General features: G+C 42.0%; 2 protein-coding genes across 2 annotated transcripts in view; both read left to right on the forward strand.

Annotated features, from left to right (window-relative positions):
- Positions 1-17: 17 nt before the first annotated feature.
- haus8 (HAUS augmin like complex subunit 8) lies at positions 18-3074 on the forward strand. The gene is made up of 10 exons (XM_024403506.2): positions 18-199; positions 474-574; positions 660-721; positions 828-960; positions 1114-1224; positions 1314-1420; positions 1532-1690; positions 1887-2028; positions 2168-2309; positions 2547-3074. Exons 1-10 carry the CDS (start codon positions 135-137, stop codon positions 2671-2673), a joined length of 1149 nt encoding a protein of 382 aa, XP_024259274.2. The 5' UTR covers positions 18-134; the 3' UTR covers positions 2674-3074.
- Positions 3075-9173: 6099 nt separating this feature from the next.
- Positions 9174-14349, forward strand: part of LOC112235256 (C3 and PZP like alpha-2-macroglobulin domain containing 8) — a 53776-nt gene continuing 48600 nt past the window's right edge. The window contains exon 1 of the mRNA XM_024403704.2: positions 9174-9464. Within this exon, the coding sequence (XP_024259472.2) occupies positions 9388-9464 (77 nt within the window). The 5' untranslated portion in view covers positions 9174-9387. The remainder of the gene's footprint in view (positions 9465-14349) is intronic.

Raw genomic sequence — 14349 nt, forward strand, 5'->3', positions numbered from 1 at the left:
TACATTTGGGATTTTTTATTTCAACAAACAATATTGTATTTGTTGAACAAGTAACACAGGCTAGAACCTCATCCTAAGATTTGTTTCAAGCCGAACATTAACGGTGTTGTACACGCGGTTCACTTGAAAGTAAAATGGCGTCAAGAAGAGTGTCATCGGTTCCTAAAAGTCAGAAACTTACCATTGGAGATTCAAAAAGGTAGCTGAACATGTTCTTCGTCAATGTAGAAAGCTAATATAATTGTATGTTTACAAAATATGAATCAAAATTGATGCAATTTTACTGATGTAACTGAAAATAACAGTATGTGATGGTGTGATCAGCTGCTAGCTGTGTTGACACGTTACTATAAAATCTGTACAAACACGGATACGTAGCTATGTGCTGTCATTATCTTGTGGGTCTCATAATCAACTTTTAGCAGCTGCTTTTACCCTTAGGCTACGTGTGTACGTTTTTATGTTATTTTCAGTTCCAAAGCTGTGATTGAAAACAGCAAGAGCAACAACAGTGGAACTGGAAACCCCAGCAAAGCCAAAGGCAACAGCAGTGGGAATGGAAATAAAACTAAATGTAAGTTAGAAAGAACCATTTAAATGACACATGAAACCTTGTTTTACAATTATCAATGTTACAAATAACATTATCCTTTTTTCAGCTGGTGGTACAATAGTGAAGTCTCGATATCTACAACCTGTTGAAAAGGCACCTCTAACCAAGGTAGTGTTATGAGTTAATGTCAATTGCTGATCTCTGTATTCAATTTAATAGTTAGTTAGTTCTCTCAAAATGAATTAACAAATTTCACCCCTGTACCTTTCCACAGAACAATTCACTCACCAATGAGTCCACCCTTGTGCCACCAAGGCCTGCCTCACCTAAACCGGTTAGTGTTAAACCACGGGTGGGGTCTCCTGCAAGGCGTTCCATGGCTCCTCAGTCACTTCGCAATCCTACTCGTAAGTGCTTCCAGTGATTAGTGAGATGTTTGGCTGTACTCTACTGTGGCCAACCTGTTTATTTATTTGTCCAATGTCTTTGGCCATGTGGAGTTTAGTGTAGAGAGCCCTGAGATTATATGCGTACTTACTACTTAACACTTTATTCTCCAGCAATGATGTCCAGTGTCCTTGAGCCTTCACAATTAGGAAGAAGTATTCTGCAATCCACAATCTTAGATGGTCACTGTCTTCGCCCTGACTTTGATGTCTCTGCCATTAAAGGTAATCTGTCCTTTTATTCAGATCATGTTGATAACAAACCAACATTTGGGAATCAACAGTTGAGATGCTATGTCTCACCTATATTACAGACAAGACAGTGTTACAAAATGCAGCAGTAGAACCTGAAAGAAACGATGAACACGAAAAGAGACTCCTAGAGATGCAGACCTTCTTGTTGGCTTACCTCACAGCCAAGGTAACTATTATATTTGGTATATTTCTTAATAACATATTTTATTGGTATTTCACCCCCTAAGGTTAACCTTTTTTTCCCTCTTTAACTACTCTGATGGTTCGGTGAATTCAGATGGAGAATAATAGCCAGAAATTGAAGGTGGAGGCAGAGGGGCGTATTATAGCCGTGATGGAGGAAGAGGAGCTGCTACGCAAAGAAGTCCATGAGAAGAAGCGCCAGTACCTCCTCCTGGAGAAGAACAAGCAGCTGGACGACCTGCTCGATTTACAGGTCAGAAGTAATTTCTCTCCAAATACAGCCTAAACAAACTTTGATTGATGTAAAAACAATTTGTTATCCTGTGTTTTTTTTTGTGTTATCATTATGGTATGGTTGTTGATATGAATTCTAAAAATACAAATTGCTTGTTGTAAAATAATCTGATCTATGATTTGATTTGGAATAATCAGACATTTTATATTTTCAGATCACAGCACTAACTCCTGTGGCTGATGCCGCCAAGCAGTTCACACAGGAATACAAGTCTTTTGCCGCCGCAGTTGACACCACACGACATGAGCTGCCAGTGAAGAACTTCTACATTGACGGGGATAGAATGACATTTCTGGGTTGGTATTATTCCATTCAATTTGCCATATTACTGGAAAGTGAAGAGAACCATGGCGTTAGCTGGATTTACTTCTTATGCATAGGATCCCCCCCAATGAATTTGTATGTATACAAAAACCGTGGTTCCTACCCATTCAGATAAAGCCACTGTTAGCCTGAAGGAGAGTGAGGAAGTGTTGCTGCAGTGCACACAGGGAGCTCACCATGGCAATGAGAAATCTGCTGAGTGCCTGAGAGGGGTGAAAACTGCTGCACAGGACATCAGCAAGCAGCTCTCAGGGTAAAAACATAGATTACAGTGACTTAAGACATGTCATATTTAGTTTAAGTCTTTTGAAACCATTATGAGCTTGCTCTTTGCCTGGTGTATTTGCATTCACGCATAAGGGTACGTGTTTTAAACTGGTCAAGACCAATCACTTGAAGACACTTATGTATTCCAAAGATATGATTGACAATAAATGAATGAACATGTAGTGGGTTTGTTTTGGTGACCATAGGATTTACTTCTTCACAGGGGTTTTTCAGAATTATTGGAGCTGTCATCATTGGTCAGTCGCCAGACGGTTCAGATCCAACAGGCCTTGGAAGAGGAGCAGCTTGGATTGTCAAGAGTTCAGGAACTCTATTGCCCCAAACAGTGAAGCAGCATTGAGAACATTGTGTAGAATGTACAGCCTAAAGTTCAGGAATAAGGCCCAGGGGGTGCGGTATATGACCAATATTCCATCACTAAGGGCTGTTCTAATGCAATGCGGAGTGCCTGGATACAGCCCTTAGCCGTTGTATATTATCCATATACTACAAACCCCCAAAAGTGCCTTATTGCTATTATCAACTGGTTACCAACGTAATTAGAGCAGTAAAAATAAATGTTTTGTCATACACGTGGTATACGGTCTGATATACCACGGCTGTCGGCCAGTCAGCATTCAGGGCTCGAACCACCCAGTTTATAATTTTTGTTAACATACAGTAGTTAAATTACTGACCATGGGAATTATTTTGTGAAACTTTTTATTAAATTGTATACATCAATATTTAATAGCTGTTCAAAGACCTTATTCTTGGAATACATTTCTGTTTCCTCTAAGAGTTAATTGTAAACATTTGTATCCATATGATGTTGCTGCAAGTATACATTGTATCACCGTTATGCCTCTATCACACTGACAGCGTCATTACGTTTTGCTACACCAGAAGTACAGTACATTAATTTCCAATGGAACTCTGTGTTTGCCTTGCAGCATTGTGTTGCAGTGAGTTCTATGTGGTGCATATGTTGGAGTTATCAAACGTACAGTATGAATCAAATTGCATGTGTAGACAGCATGACCGAAATAATAGCAGAAGGTGAATGTTGAACGTTTTTTGCAATCATATCTAGATGATGCTGCTTAGCATTTTGAGCAATGATGGTCTACGTGTGATTGAGGCGTTACGCCTCTGAGACCGACAGCATCACTGCATCAATATTTTTTTTACCGGATGTGTGTACAACAAAAGTTGAAACATTCCCCTTTTGCTACTGTTTGTGTCAAGTCTAAGCATACAATTTGATGCATAAGTTTATGCACCACACAGAACGCCCTGCCTCTGCAACACAATGCTGTAAGGCAAGTGCTCGGTTTGCTCGCCCCCCCTTTCCTGTAGTCCACGATCAGTTCCTTGGTCTTACGTTGAGGGAGAGGTTGTTGTTCTAGCAACACACTGCCAGGTCACTGACCTTCTCCCTGTAAGCTGAGTCATCATCACTGGTGAGCAGGCCTATCACCGTCGTGTCGTCAGCAAACTTGATGGTGTTGGAGTCGTGGGTGGCCATGCAGTCATGGGGAAACGGGAAGTACAGGAGGGGACTAAGCACACACCCCTGTGTTGAGGGTCAGCGTGGCGGAGGTGATGTTGCCTAAACACATAGATGCAAGACAACCTGGGTGGGTTCTAGCTAGTTTTTTTGACTAGTAAAAGACACTGAATAGGTAGATAATTGCAGTGTTCATTCAGATAACTGACATACAGAGCAGACCTCTTAAATATAATTGTATCACAAGAACAAACTTACATATTTCACAGCAAAGAAAGAGAATGGGGGAGAGAGATTGGAGGGACACAGATAGGCATAGGTAGGCCACCAGGCAGACAGTCAGAACCATGCATCGGGAATGTCAAGAGGTTGGCTATAGCTATCACAATGCTGTATTTCACAATTTATTGCAATTTCACTAAAATAGGGACAATCAATGAGTAGGCTGAGCTATTCTACACTCAACAGACTGTATACCAAACACACTAGCGTGTTTCATAGCAAAGAAAAAGAGGACTAGGTGAGGGCAGGAGGATCTGGGCAGGTAGAGAGACAGTCAGTACCATGTGCACAGGCTACAGTGCATTCGGAAAGTATTCAGACCCCCTGGCTTTTACATAACCTGAAATTTGACATTTACATAAGTATTCAGACCTTTTACTCAGTACTTTGAAGCACATTTGGCACTGATTACAGCCTCAAGTCTTTTTGGGTATGACGCTACAGGCTTGGCACACCAATTTGGGCAGTTTCTCCCATTCTTCTCTGCAGATCCTCTCAAGCTCTGTCAGGTTGGATGGGGAGCGTCACTGCACAGCTATTTTCAGGTTTCTCCAGAGATGTTATAATGGGTTCAAGTCCGGGCTCTGGGCCACTCAAGAATATTCAGAGACTTGTCTCGAAGTCACTCCTCCTTTGTCTTGGCTGTGTGCTTAGGGTCGTTGTCCTGTTGGAAGGTAAACCTTCGCCCCCCAGTCTGAGGTCCTAAGTGCTCTGGAGCAGGTTTTCATCAAGGATCTCTCTGTACTTTGCTCTGTTCATCTTTGCCTCGATCCTGACTCATGTCCCAGTCTCTGCCACTGAAAAACATCCCCACAGCATGATGCTGCCACCACCATGCTCCTTCGTAGGGATGGTACCAGGTTTCCTACAGATGTAACGCTTGGAGTTCAGGCCAGAGTTGAATCTTGGTTTCATCAGAACAGCGAATCTGGTTCTCATGGTCTGAGAGTCTTTAGGTGCCTTTTGGCAAACTCCAAGCGGGCTGTCATGTGCCTTTTACTGAGGAGTGGCTTCCATCTGGACACTCTACCATAAAGGCCTGATTGGTGGAGTGTTTCAGAGACTGTTATCTTTCTGGAAGGTTCTCCCATCACAGAGGAACTGTAGAGCTCTGTCAGTGACCATCGGGTTCTTGGTCACCTCCCTGACCAAGGCCCTTCTCCCCCGATTGCTCAGTTCTTCCATTTTTAAGAATGATGGAGGCCACTGTGTTCTTGGGGACCTTCAATGCTTCTGAAATGTTTTGGTACCCTTCCCCAGATCTGTGCCTCGACACAATCCTTTCTCTGAGCTCTACTGAAAATTCCTTCCACCTCATTGCTTGGTTTATGCTCTGACATGCACTGTCAACTGTCAAATCGCCAAATGCATCAGTTTAATTAGGCCTAAATGTGCAATAAAAAAGTATTGCCTATAGCTTATTTAATTAAACCCTGGCTGGCTGTTGGTTTCTTAGGTCAGGCCTCTCCAAACCTGTTCCTGGAGAGCTATACATTCCTGTAGGGTTTCGTTCCAACTCCAGTTGTACCTAACTTGATTCAGTTTATCAACCAGCTAATTATTAAATCGAATGCGAGATGTGGGCTGTCCATAATCGAATGCGACTAGGATTGGAGTGAAAACCTACAGGTTGGTAGCTCTCCACAAACAGGGTTGGAGAGCCCTGTCCTAGGCAATAGATCGCAAAGCAGCATCCCCGCTAAACTTTTTAAAAATGGCAAATTCACTTTCTCGTCCATAAACACAGCCAAGTGCAAATATGGTTTAGCAGCTCAAATCAGCAGGATGTAGGGCATTTTTTTTATTAGGAAGGACGTCTACCATGGATGGATCGCTACAGTAATGATTATGATCACACTTCATTAACTTAAATATTAGGTGGAAGGGAGACCTATACATTTGGCAGTCAAACACGAGTTATCAGTGTAGCCCAATATCGCCTAGACATGACATGAAATATCTCCACGCCTTCAATAAAAACATCCAGGCTTCCGTCGTAACAGTCTATTCAGTTGGGGGAAAAATAATTACAGGTGGCAGTTTGTAACAACGAATCCTTTGTGAATCGTCCTCTGGAATAACGCACATGCTTGGATAATAATTACAAAACCAACGTCTCTAGTTGTACCCGTACGAATAGGGATATAACGTGTCAAAGAATATGCTTATCTGCATAGAGTGCGCCGCATCATCCCATGAGATCTGTCAAGCCTGCACACAGTAGAAATATCACTGAAATATTCTAGTTCCTACACATCACCTTCTGTATTCAAACAAAATAGACCTTTTATAGCCAAATGGCCAGCATGCTGCTCATGTCAGTCCTCTAGAACGCTAAAGTAGTCTTCCTAGTACGACTCGGCAATAATGAGGTGGTGTGTATTCGTTTCGAGCAAGAGTCGACTCCTTTCATTCCAATCAAAGGAGTGGGAGTCGACTCCAAAATTCGTGCACCACTAGTTTTTATAGGCGTGAGTCCATAAATGTTTCAAATTGACTGCCAATATGCCAACATTCCATTCAAACACTTCAGTCTATCTAGACAAGTTGTAAATGCAACAACTGATATTGTATGATATAATAGCACTCACAGCTTTCCAATAAATCTGATACATTTGTATAAAACCTGTATAAACTATTTATAATCATATGATAATATTTTAGGTCGTCTATAATTCCATTCCCCAATTTCTGATACGTCACATGCCTTACTTTTATTTTACTGCATACAGTTCATATAAGGAAATCCGTCTATTTAAATAAATAATGCCCTAATCTGTGGATTTCAAATGAATGCGCAGGGGTGCAGCCATGGGTGGGCCTGAGAGAGGCCACCGGGGACCCAGGCCCAGCCAATCAGAATTAGTTTTTCCCCACAAAAGGGCTTTATTACAGACAGTAATACTCCTCAGATCCCACATGTGAAGGAGCCAGACGTGGAGGTCCTGGGCTGGCGTGGTTACACGTGGTCTGCGGTTGAGGCCAGTTGGACTTACTGCCAAATTCTCTAAAACGATGTTGGAGGCAATTGATGGTAGAGAAATGAACATTCCTGCAGTCAGCATGCCAGTTGCATTCTCCTCAACTTGAAACATCTGTGGCATTATGTTGTGTGACAAAACTGCACATTTTAAAGTGGCCTTTTAATGTCCCTAGCTCCAAGAATACTGAGATGTACTTGATTTGACTGAATTTAGTTATTATTATTATTATTTGTAATTTAAATTGGTTTTATGTGAATGATGAATGTTACAGTTGAATGGTGTTCCCATTACATGTTTACATGTTACACATAATGTTATCATGCGTTTGATTATAAAGTTGCTCTTTTGGACAAATACAACATATTATGGTCCTTGAAATGAAATAATTCACAGCACTGTAAATTCAGTATGACCGAGATCACCGATCATACAATAGATTTGTGTCGTGTACAGAACCAAACAAATGGTGTTTTATGTACCCTGCATACGTTCTGTATATATATGTTTTATTTCTGCTGCCTATGGTTTTCCAAATCAACCATTTTTGAAGAATTTAATCTGTTTCCTTTCATTTATTTTTAGTTGACTACTTTGCCAGCTCTATTGATATTTGAGTGTGTGTTGCCTCGGAAGTCAGGCTTCTCACACTCTTCAACGAGACGACAAGGATGAACATGCGAGGCTAGAGTGGGTGTGACAGGCTGCTTCCCTTGTGAATTGTGTAAAGCTCCGAACGACTGTATGGAAGTATGCAAGTGCTCATTCAGGGGAGATGAGTGTACCGATTTCTATTACAGTTGTCAGTGCTGACAGTTTGCCACTTGAGGGGGCCAAAGGTTTATCTGAGCAGTGTGAACACTCCACAAGCATTGAAACCCAGATTATGAATTGGACAGGTTAATTTGAAAGAACCTGCTATTTATTCTAACACTATTCCTTATTACACATCCCCACGTTAAGAGGTTTTTCATGCAATATTGCATGCAAACAACGTTAAATAAAATTCATAGTTGGCTCTATTATTTCAGATTAATCAAAGATCATGCCTGGGTTAATTAGGCTGCTAAGTAAACTGAACACTGATTCGTACAAAATGTAATGCCAACTGCCAGGAGATCTTACTCTTGACTAGACATTCACCTGATGGAAAGGAGTTTAGCTGTACTTTATTGGCGTTAAGGCCACCGAGGCCAGGGCAAAGAGTGACTTGTCTGAACTGTTGAGTCTGCATGAACTAGGCTACTAGGAGCAGTTCTGACTCGCACCAGCAGGAACAAAAGCTTTGAAAAGCAGGAACAAAAGCTTTGGTACTTCAAAGAGTCGAGGAGTCACAGTTGGAGACGAGAAGGAAAGCAGGCCGATAAATTGATAAACATGATCTAACATCTCTTTTCTGTCGTGCGACATTTGAGGGGGTGGGAGGACACTAATAATCTGTAATGCTGAAATATGAGAGAACGGAATTGAGGCAGATGAATAAAGCAAGCAAAAAGAGGACTATGTGCATTGAGGTCTGCAGAAAAAGCAGTGGTGTAAAGTACTTAAGTAAAATACTTTAAAGTACTACTTAAGTCGTTTTATGTGGTATCTGTACTTTACTACTTATATTTTTGACAATTTTTTACTTTTACTTCACTACATTCCTAAAGAAAATAATGTACTTTTTCCCTGACACCCAAAAGTTGCATTTTGAATGCTAAGCAGGACAGGAAAATAATGGTCTAATTCACACACTTATCAAGAGAACATGCCTGGTCATCCCTACTGCCTCTGATCTGGCGGACTCACTAAACACATGCTTCGTTTGTAAATCATGTCTGAGAGTTAGAGTGCCCCTGGCTATCCGTAAATTTAAAAAACCTAGAAAATATGGCCGTCTGCTTTGCTTAAAATAAGGAATTTGAAATAATTTATCCTTGTACTTTTACTTTTGATACTTTTACTAAAGTATAATTTTACTGGGTTACTTTTACTTGAGTCATTTTCTATTGGGGTATCTTTACTTTTACCCAAGTATAACAACGGGGTACTTTTTCCACCACTGGAAAAAAGCCAATTGCCCCAAAACGGGATTTCTAGAAGTGGGATGATAACTTGATCCTCGCTTGCCGATTCGAGGCAGAAATTGGCGCCCACACATCAGTGCTTCAATGGATAGGCTACGTAAGAATGATAGGCTGTTCGAAGCTACTGTACATTTGAAGATTTGAGAAAAAGTTAAGTCTGAACTCTTGAGAGCGACTTTATAACCCACCCCACGGGAAACTGAATGTAGGCTACTATTGAACATGTTGAGGTCCTACTGGACAGCGTTGAGTCTGTCGTGGACTTTATTCATCTGCAGAAGTTATGCACAAGAAAGACAGTAAGTGGTTGACCTAATTTTATTGTAAATTAACATGTGGCCATTTTTACTGTAATAAGCAAAACCACCATGCTTCACCTCTGTTCACACCAAGTTTAACAGATCAAACACTGCCTAGTTAGTGTGTTACTTTTACAGATAGCATTGTTTTGTATTTCTATTGTTTTTGATCATTAACGAGAAGCTGCATTTTGCATTTAAGGAAGGAATACTGGGTTGTTGGAATGACATGCATTTATCAAGGGTGTTTGTTCGTTATTCCATGAATGTGAAACAATGTATTAAACTCACTTTACATGTTCAGAGCCCTAGTTACGGTTGGTTTGATGGTGCTGTCCGCCCGTTTTCACTTGGAGTTAAAAAATAAAGTCGTTTGTATATAGGTCCCTATGACTGCTCTTCTACTGCAAGAAGTGTTTTAGAGCTCATTTACAAAAAGATAGTCAGATTTGCAACTTTTCTGTTTACATTAGCCTTGGATGTGTTTTCACTAGTTACCGCAGCCACAAGTCAAAATAGGCTATACCCTAAAAATTCATGAAAACAATTAGCTCTTTTTTTGAAAGGTTAGGTTAGACATAATGTTAGCAGTGTGTTAGTCAGTGCTAGACCGGTACACATTTCCGGTGCCAGTACCGTTTTTATTTAGGTGCAGGAACTCCACAATACTTCTGAGCTAATATTCTATAAAACGAAAAGTCGCTCAAGCAGTTGATCATTTGAGGTGTCGGTACTCCGCTCCAGTGAGCTCCTGCCCAAGTCGAAAACTGGAATTTAGAGTTAAGGTTAGGTTTAAAATGTGATTTTAAAAAGATAAATAGCAAAAATAGGTTTAGCCATAATTATGACTTTGTGGCTATGGTAACTAGTGACGATCCTTGTATATGGTGCGGCTAAAAACTCATTCCTGCTTCATTTGAGTGCAGCTATAAGCATACCGTAAATACCATAGTAAAAAGACAAACAAAATAAGGATAGAAATTCTAACTATACAGGAGCTTCTCATTTTTAAACCATTTTGCACATGGTTTTGCACACTTGATTAATCAAATGATTCACAAACGTGTGGGTATTTTAAGCCTTTAACTTTCAATTACTGGTATTGAGTTAATTATCTCAGGGACACTTCTATGTATTGGCCAATGACAGGCTTTGAAGCCACTGGTCGGCCATATTGGCACCTCTCAGAAAAAGCAGTCCTCCAAATCAAAGTTTATTGGTAGTGTACATAATTAAGCATTTTTCTCTGCACCCGCTACAACATCTGCTTATGTTACTAGCTCCTCACAATGCTGTATAATGTCAAACAAGTACACACATAATAAAAAATGTACTTAAATAAATCTAAGAAATAAAGAAATGTTGGAACGAGTCCAATTAACAACCTAAATAGCACTGTAACAGTAATCTAAATGTAATCTATACGTACAGTGCATTCGGAAAGTATTCAGACCCCTTTACTTTTTCCACATTTTGTTACATTACAGCCTTATTATAAAATGTATTACATGTTTTTTTTACTCATCAATCTACACACAATAGCCCATAATGACAAAGCGAAAAAAAGGTTGAGAAATTTCTGCATATTTATTACAAATAAAAAACAAAAATACCTTATTTACATATGTATTCAGACCCTATACTATGAGACTCGAAATTGAGGTCAGGTGCATCCTGTTTCCATTGATCGTTCTTGAGATGTTTTTACAACTTGATTGGAGTCCACCTGTGGTAAATTAAATTGATTGGACATGATTTGGAAAGGCACAAGCCTGTCTATATAAGGTCCCATATTTGACAGTGCATGTCAGAGCAAAAACAAAGCTTTGAGGTTGAAGGAATTGTCCGTAGAGCTAAGACAGGACTGTGTCGAGGCACAGATCTGGGGAAGGGTACCAAAACATTTCAGCAGCATTGAAGGTCCCTAAGAACACAGTAGCCTCCATCATTCTTAAATGGAAGAAGTTTGGAACCACCAAGACTCTTCCTAGAGCTGGCCGTCTGGTCAAACTAAGCAATAAAGGTAGAAGGGCCTTGGTCAGGGAGGTGACCAAGCATCCGATGGTCACTATGACAGAGCTCCAGAGATCCTCTGTGAAGATGGGAGAACCTTCCATAAGGACAACCATCTCTGCAGCAGTCAACCAATCAGGCCTTTATGGTAGATGGCCAGACAGAAGCCACTCCTTACTAAAGGCACATAACAGTCTGCTTGGAGTTTGCCAAAAGGCATCTAAAGGATTCTCAGACCATGAGAAACAGGATTCTCTGGTCTGATGAGACCAAGATTGAACTCTTTGGCCTGAAGGCCAAGCGTCACGTCTGGAGAAAACGTGGCACCATCCCTGAAGCATGGTGGTGGCAGCATCATGCTGTGGGGATGTTTTTCAGTGACAGGGACTGGGAGATTAGTCAGGATCGAGGCAAAGACGAACGGAGCAAAGAACAGAGAGATCCTTGATGAAAACCTGCTCCAGAACACTCAGGACTTCAGACTGGGGTGAAGGTTCACCTTCCAACAGAACAACGACCCTAAGCACAGGCTCCCCATCCAACCTGACAAAGCTTGAAAGGAACAGCAGAGAAGAATGGGAGAAGATTCAAGGCTGTAATCGCTGCCAAAGGTGCTTGAACAAAGTACAGAGTAAAGGGTCTGAATAAATGTGAAATGTCAGTTTTTATTTTTCATAAATTTGCAAAAATGTATTATAACCTGTTTTAGCTTCATTATGGGGTATTGTGTTTAGATTGATGAAGGAAAAAAACGATTTAATTAATTTTACAACAAGGTGTAATGAACACGATGAGAGACAGGGACCTCGTTTCAAGCGCAGGGCGCAGCAGGTGTTTAGTTGTACAGGACCACAGGAGGAGGAAGGTAGCTGGGTCCCGGGGCAGGCTGAAGGTCATACACAGGGGGTCCAAAAAGGCAACAATACAGGCAGGGAAAGGTTAGTAACGTCGTTCGGGAGATCAGACAATAGGTTGATAACAGGAAATCCGATAGGCTAAAGTACAGTCAGGGAAAAGGCAAAAGGCGTCATTAGTGAGGCAGCTAAAAAGTCATACACGGGAGGATTAAATTACGGGAAAAACAGAGCTCCGAAAAGAAGTGTGTCACAAAACAAACAATGCCTCACAATGATGGGGTGAACGGCTCAGACACAAGAGGTATGTGGCAGGGTCTACAGTCAATCACGGATTACAAAAAGAAAACCAGCCCCGTCGTGGACCAGGATGTCTTGCTCCCAGACAGACTAAACAACTTCTTTGCTCGCTTTGAGGACAATACAGTGCCACTGACACGGCCCGCTACCAAAACCTGCGGACTCTCCTTCACTGCAGCCGACGTGAGTAAAACATTTAAACGTGTTAACCCTCGCAAGGCTGCAGGCCCAGGCGGCTTCCCCAGCGGCGTCCTCAGAGCATGCGCAGACCAGCTGGCTGGTGTGTTTACGGACATATTCAATCAATTCAATCAATCCTTATCCCAGTATGCTGTTCCCACATGCTTCAATAGGGCCACCATTGTTCCTGTTCCCAAGAAAGCTAAGGTAACTGAGCTAAACCACTACCTCACTTCCCTCATCATGAAGTGCTTTGAGAGACTATTCAAGGACCATATCACCTCCACCCTACCTGACACCCTAGACCCACTCCAATTTGCTTACCGCCCCAATAGGTCAACAGACGATGCAATCGCAGCCACACTGCACACTACCCTAACCCATCTGGACAAGAGGAATACCTATGTGAGAATGCTGTTCATCGACTACAGCTCAGCATTTAACACCATAGTACCCTCCAAAATCGTCATCAAGCTCAAGACCCTGCATCTCGACCCGCCCTGTGCAACTCGGTACTGGACTTCCTGACGGTCCGCCCCCAGGTGGTGAGGGTATGTAACAACATCTCCACCCCGCTGATCCTCAACACTGGGGCCCCACAAGGGTGTGTTCAGAGCCCTCTCCTGTATTCCCTGTTCACCCACGACTGCGTGACCATGCACGCCTCCAACTCAATCATCAAGTTTGCAAACGCCATTACAGTGGTAGGCTTGATTACCAACAACGACGAGACAGGGAGGAGGTGAGGGCCCTCGGAGTGTGGTGTCAGGAAAATAACCTCACACTCAACGTCAACAAAACAAAGGAGATGATCGTGGACTTCAGGAAACAGCAGAGGGAGCACCCCCCTATCCACATTGACAGGACAGTAGTGGAGAGGGTAGTAAGTTTTAAGTTCCTCGGCGTACACATCACGGACAAACTGAATTGGTCCACCCACACAGACAGCGTGGTGAAGAAGGCGCAGCAGCGCTGAAGAGGCTGAAGATATTTGGCTTGTCACCAAAAGCACTCTCAAACCTTTACAGATGCACAATCGAGAGCATCCTGTCGGGATGTATCACCGCCTGGTACGGCAACTGCTCCGCCCACAACCGTAAGGCTCTCCAGAGGGTAGTGAGGTCTGCTAAACGCATCACCGGGGGCAAACTACCTGCCCTCCAGGACACCTACACCACCCGATGTCACAGGAAGGCCATAAAGATCATCAAGAACAACAACCACCCGAGCCACTGCCTGTCTACCCCGCTATCATCCAGAAGGTGAGGTCAGTACAGGTGCATCAAAGCAGGAACCGAGAGACTGATAAACAGCTTCTATCTCAAGGCCATCAGACTGTTAAACAGCCACCACTAACCTTGAATGGCTGCTGCCAACATACTGACTCAACTCCAGCCACTTTAATATTGGAAAAATTCATGTAAAACATTTATCACTAGCCACTTTAAACAATGCCACTTAATATAATGTTTACATACCCTACATTACTCATCTCATACGTATATACTGAACTCTATACCATCTACTGCATCTTGCCA

This window comes from Oncorhynchus tshawytscha, linkage group LG01, assembly GCF_018296145.1.
Source record: "Oncorhynchus tshawytscha isolate Ot180627B linkage group LG01, Otsh_v2.0, whole genome shotgun sequence".
NCBI classification, from domain to species: domain Eukaryota; kingdom Metazoa; phylum Chordata; class Actinopteri; order Salmoniformes; family Salmonidae; genus Oncorhynchus; species Oncorhynchus tshawytscha.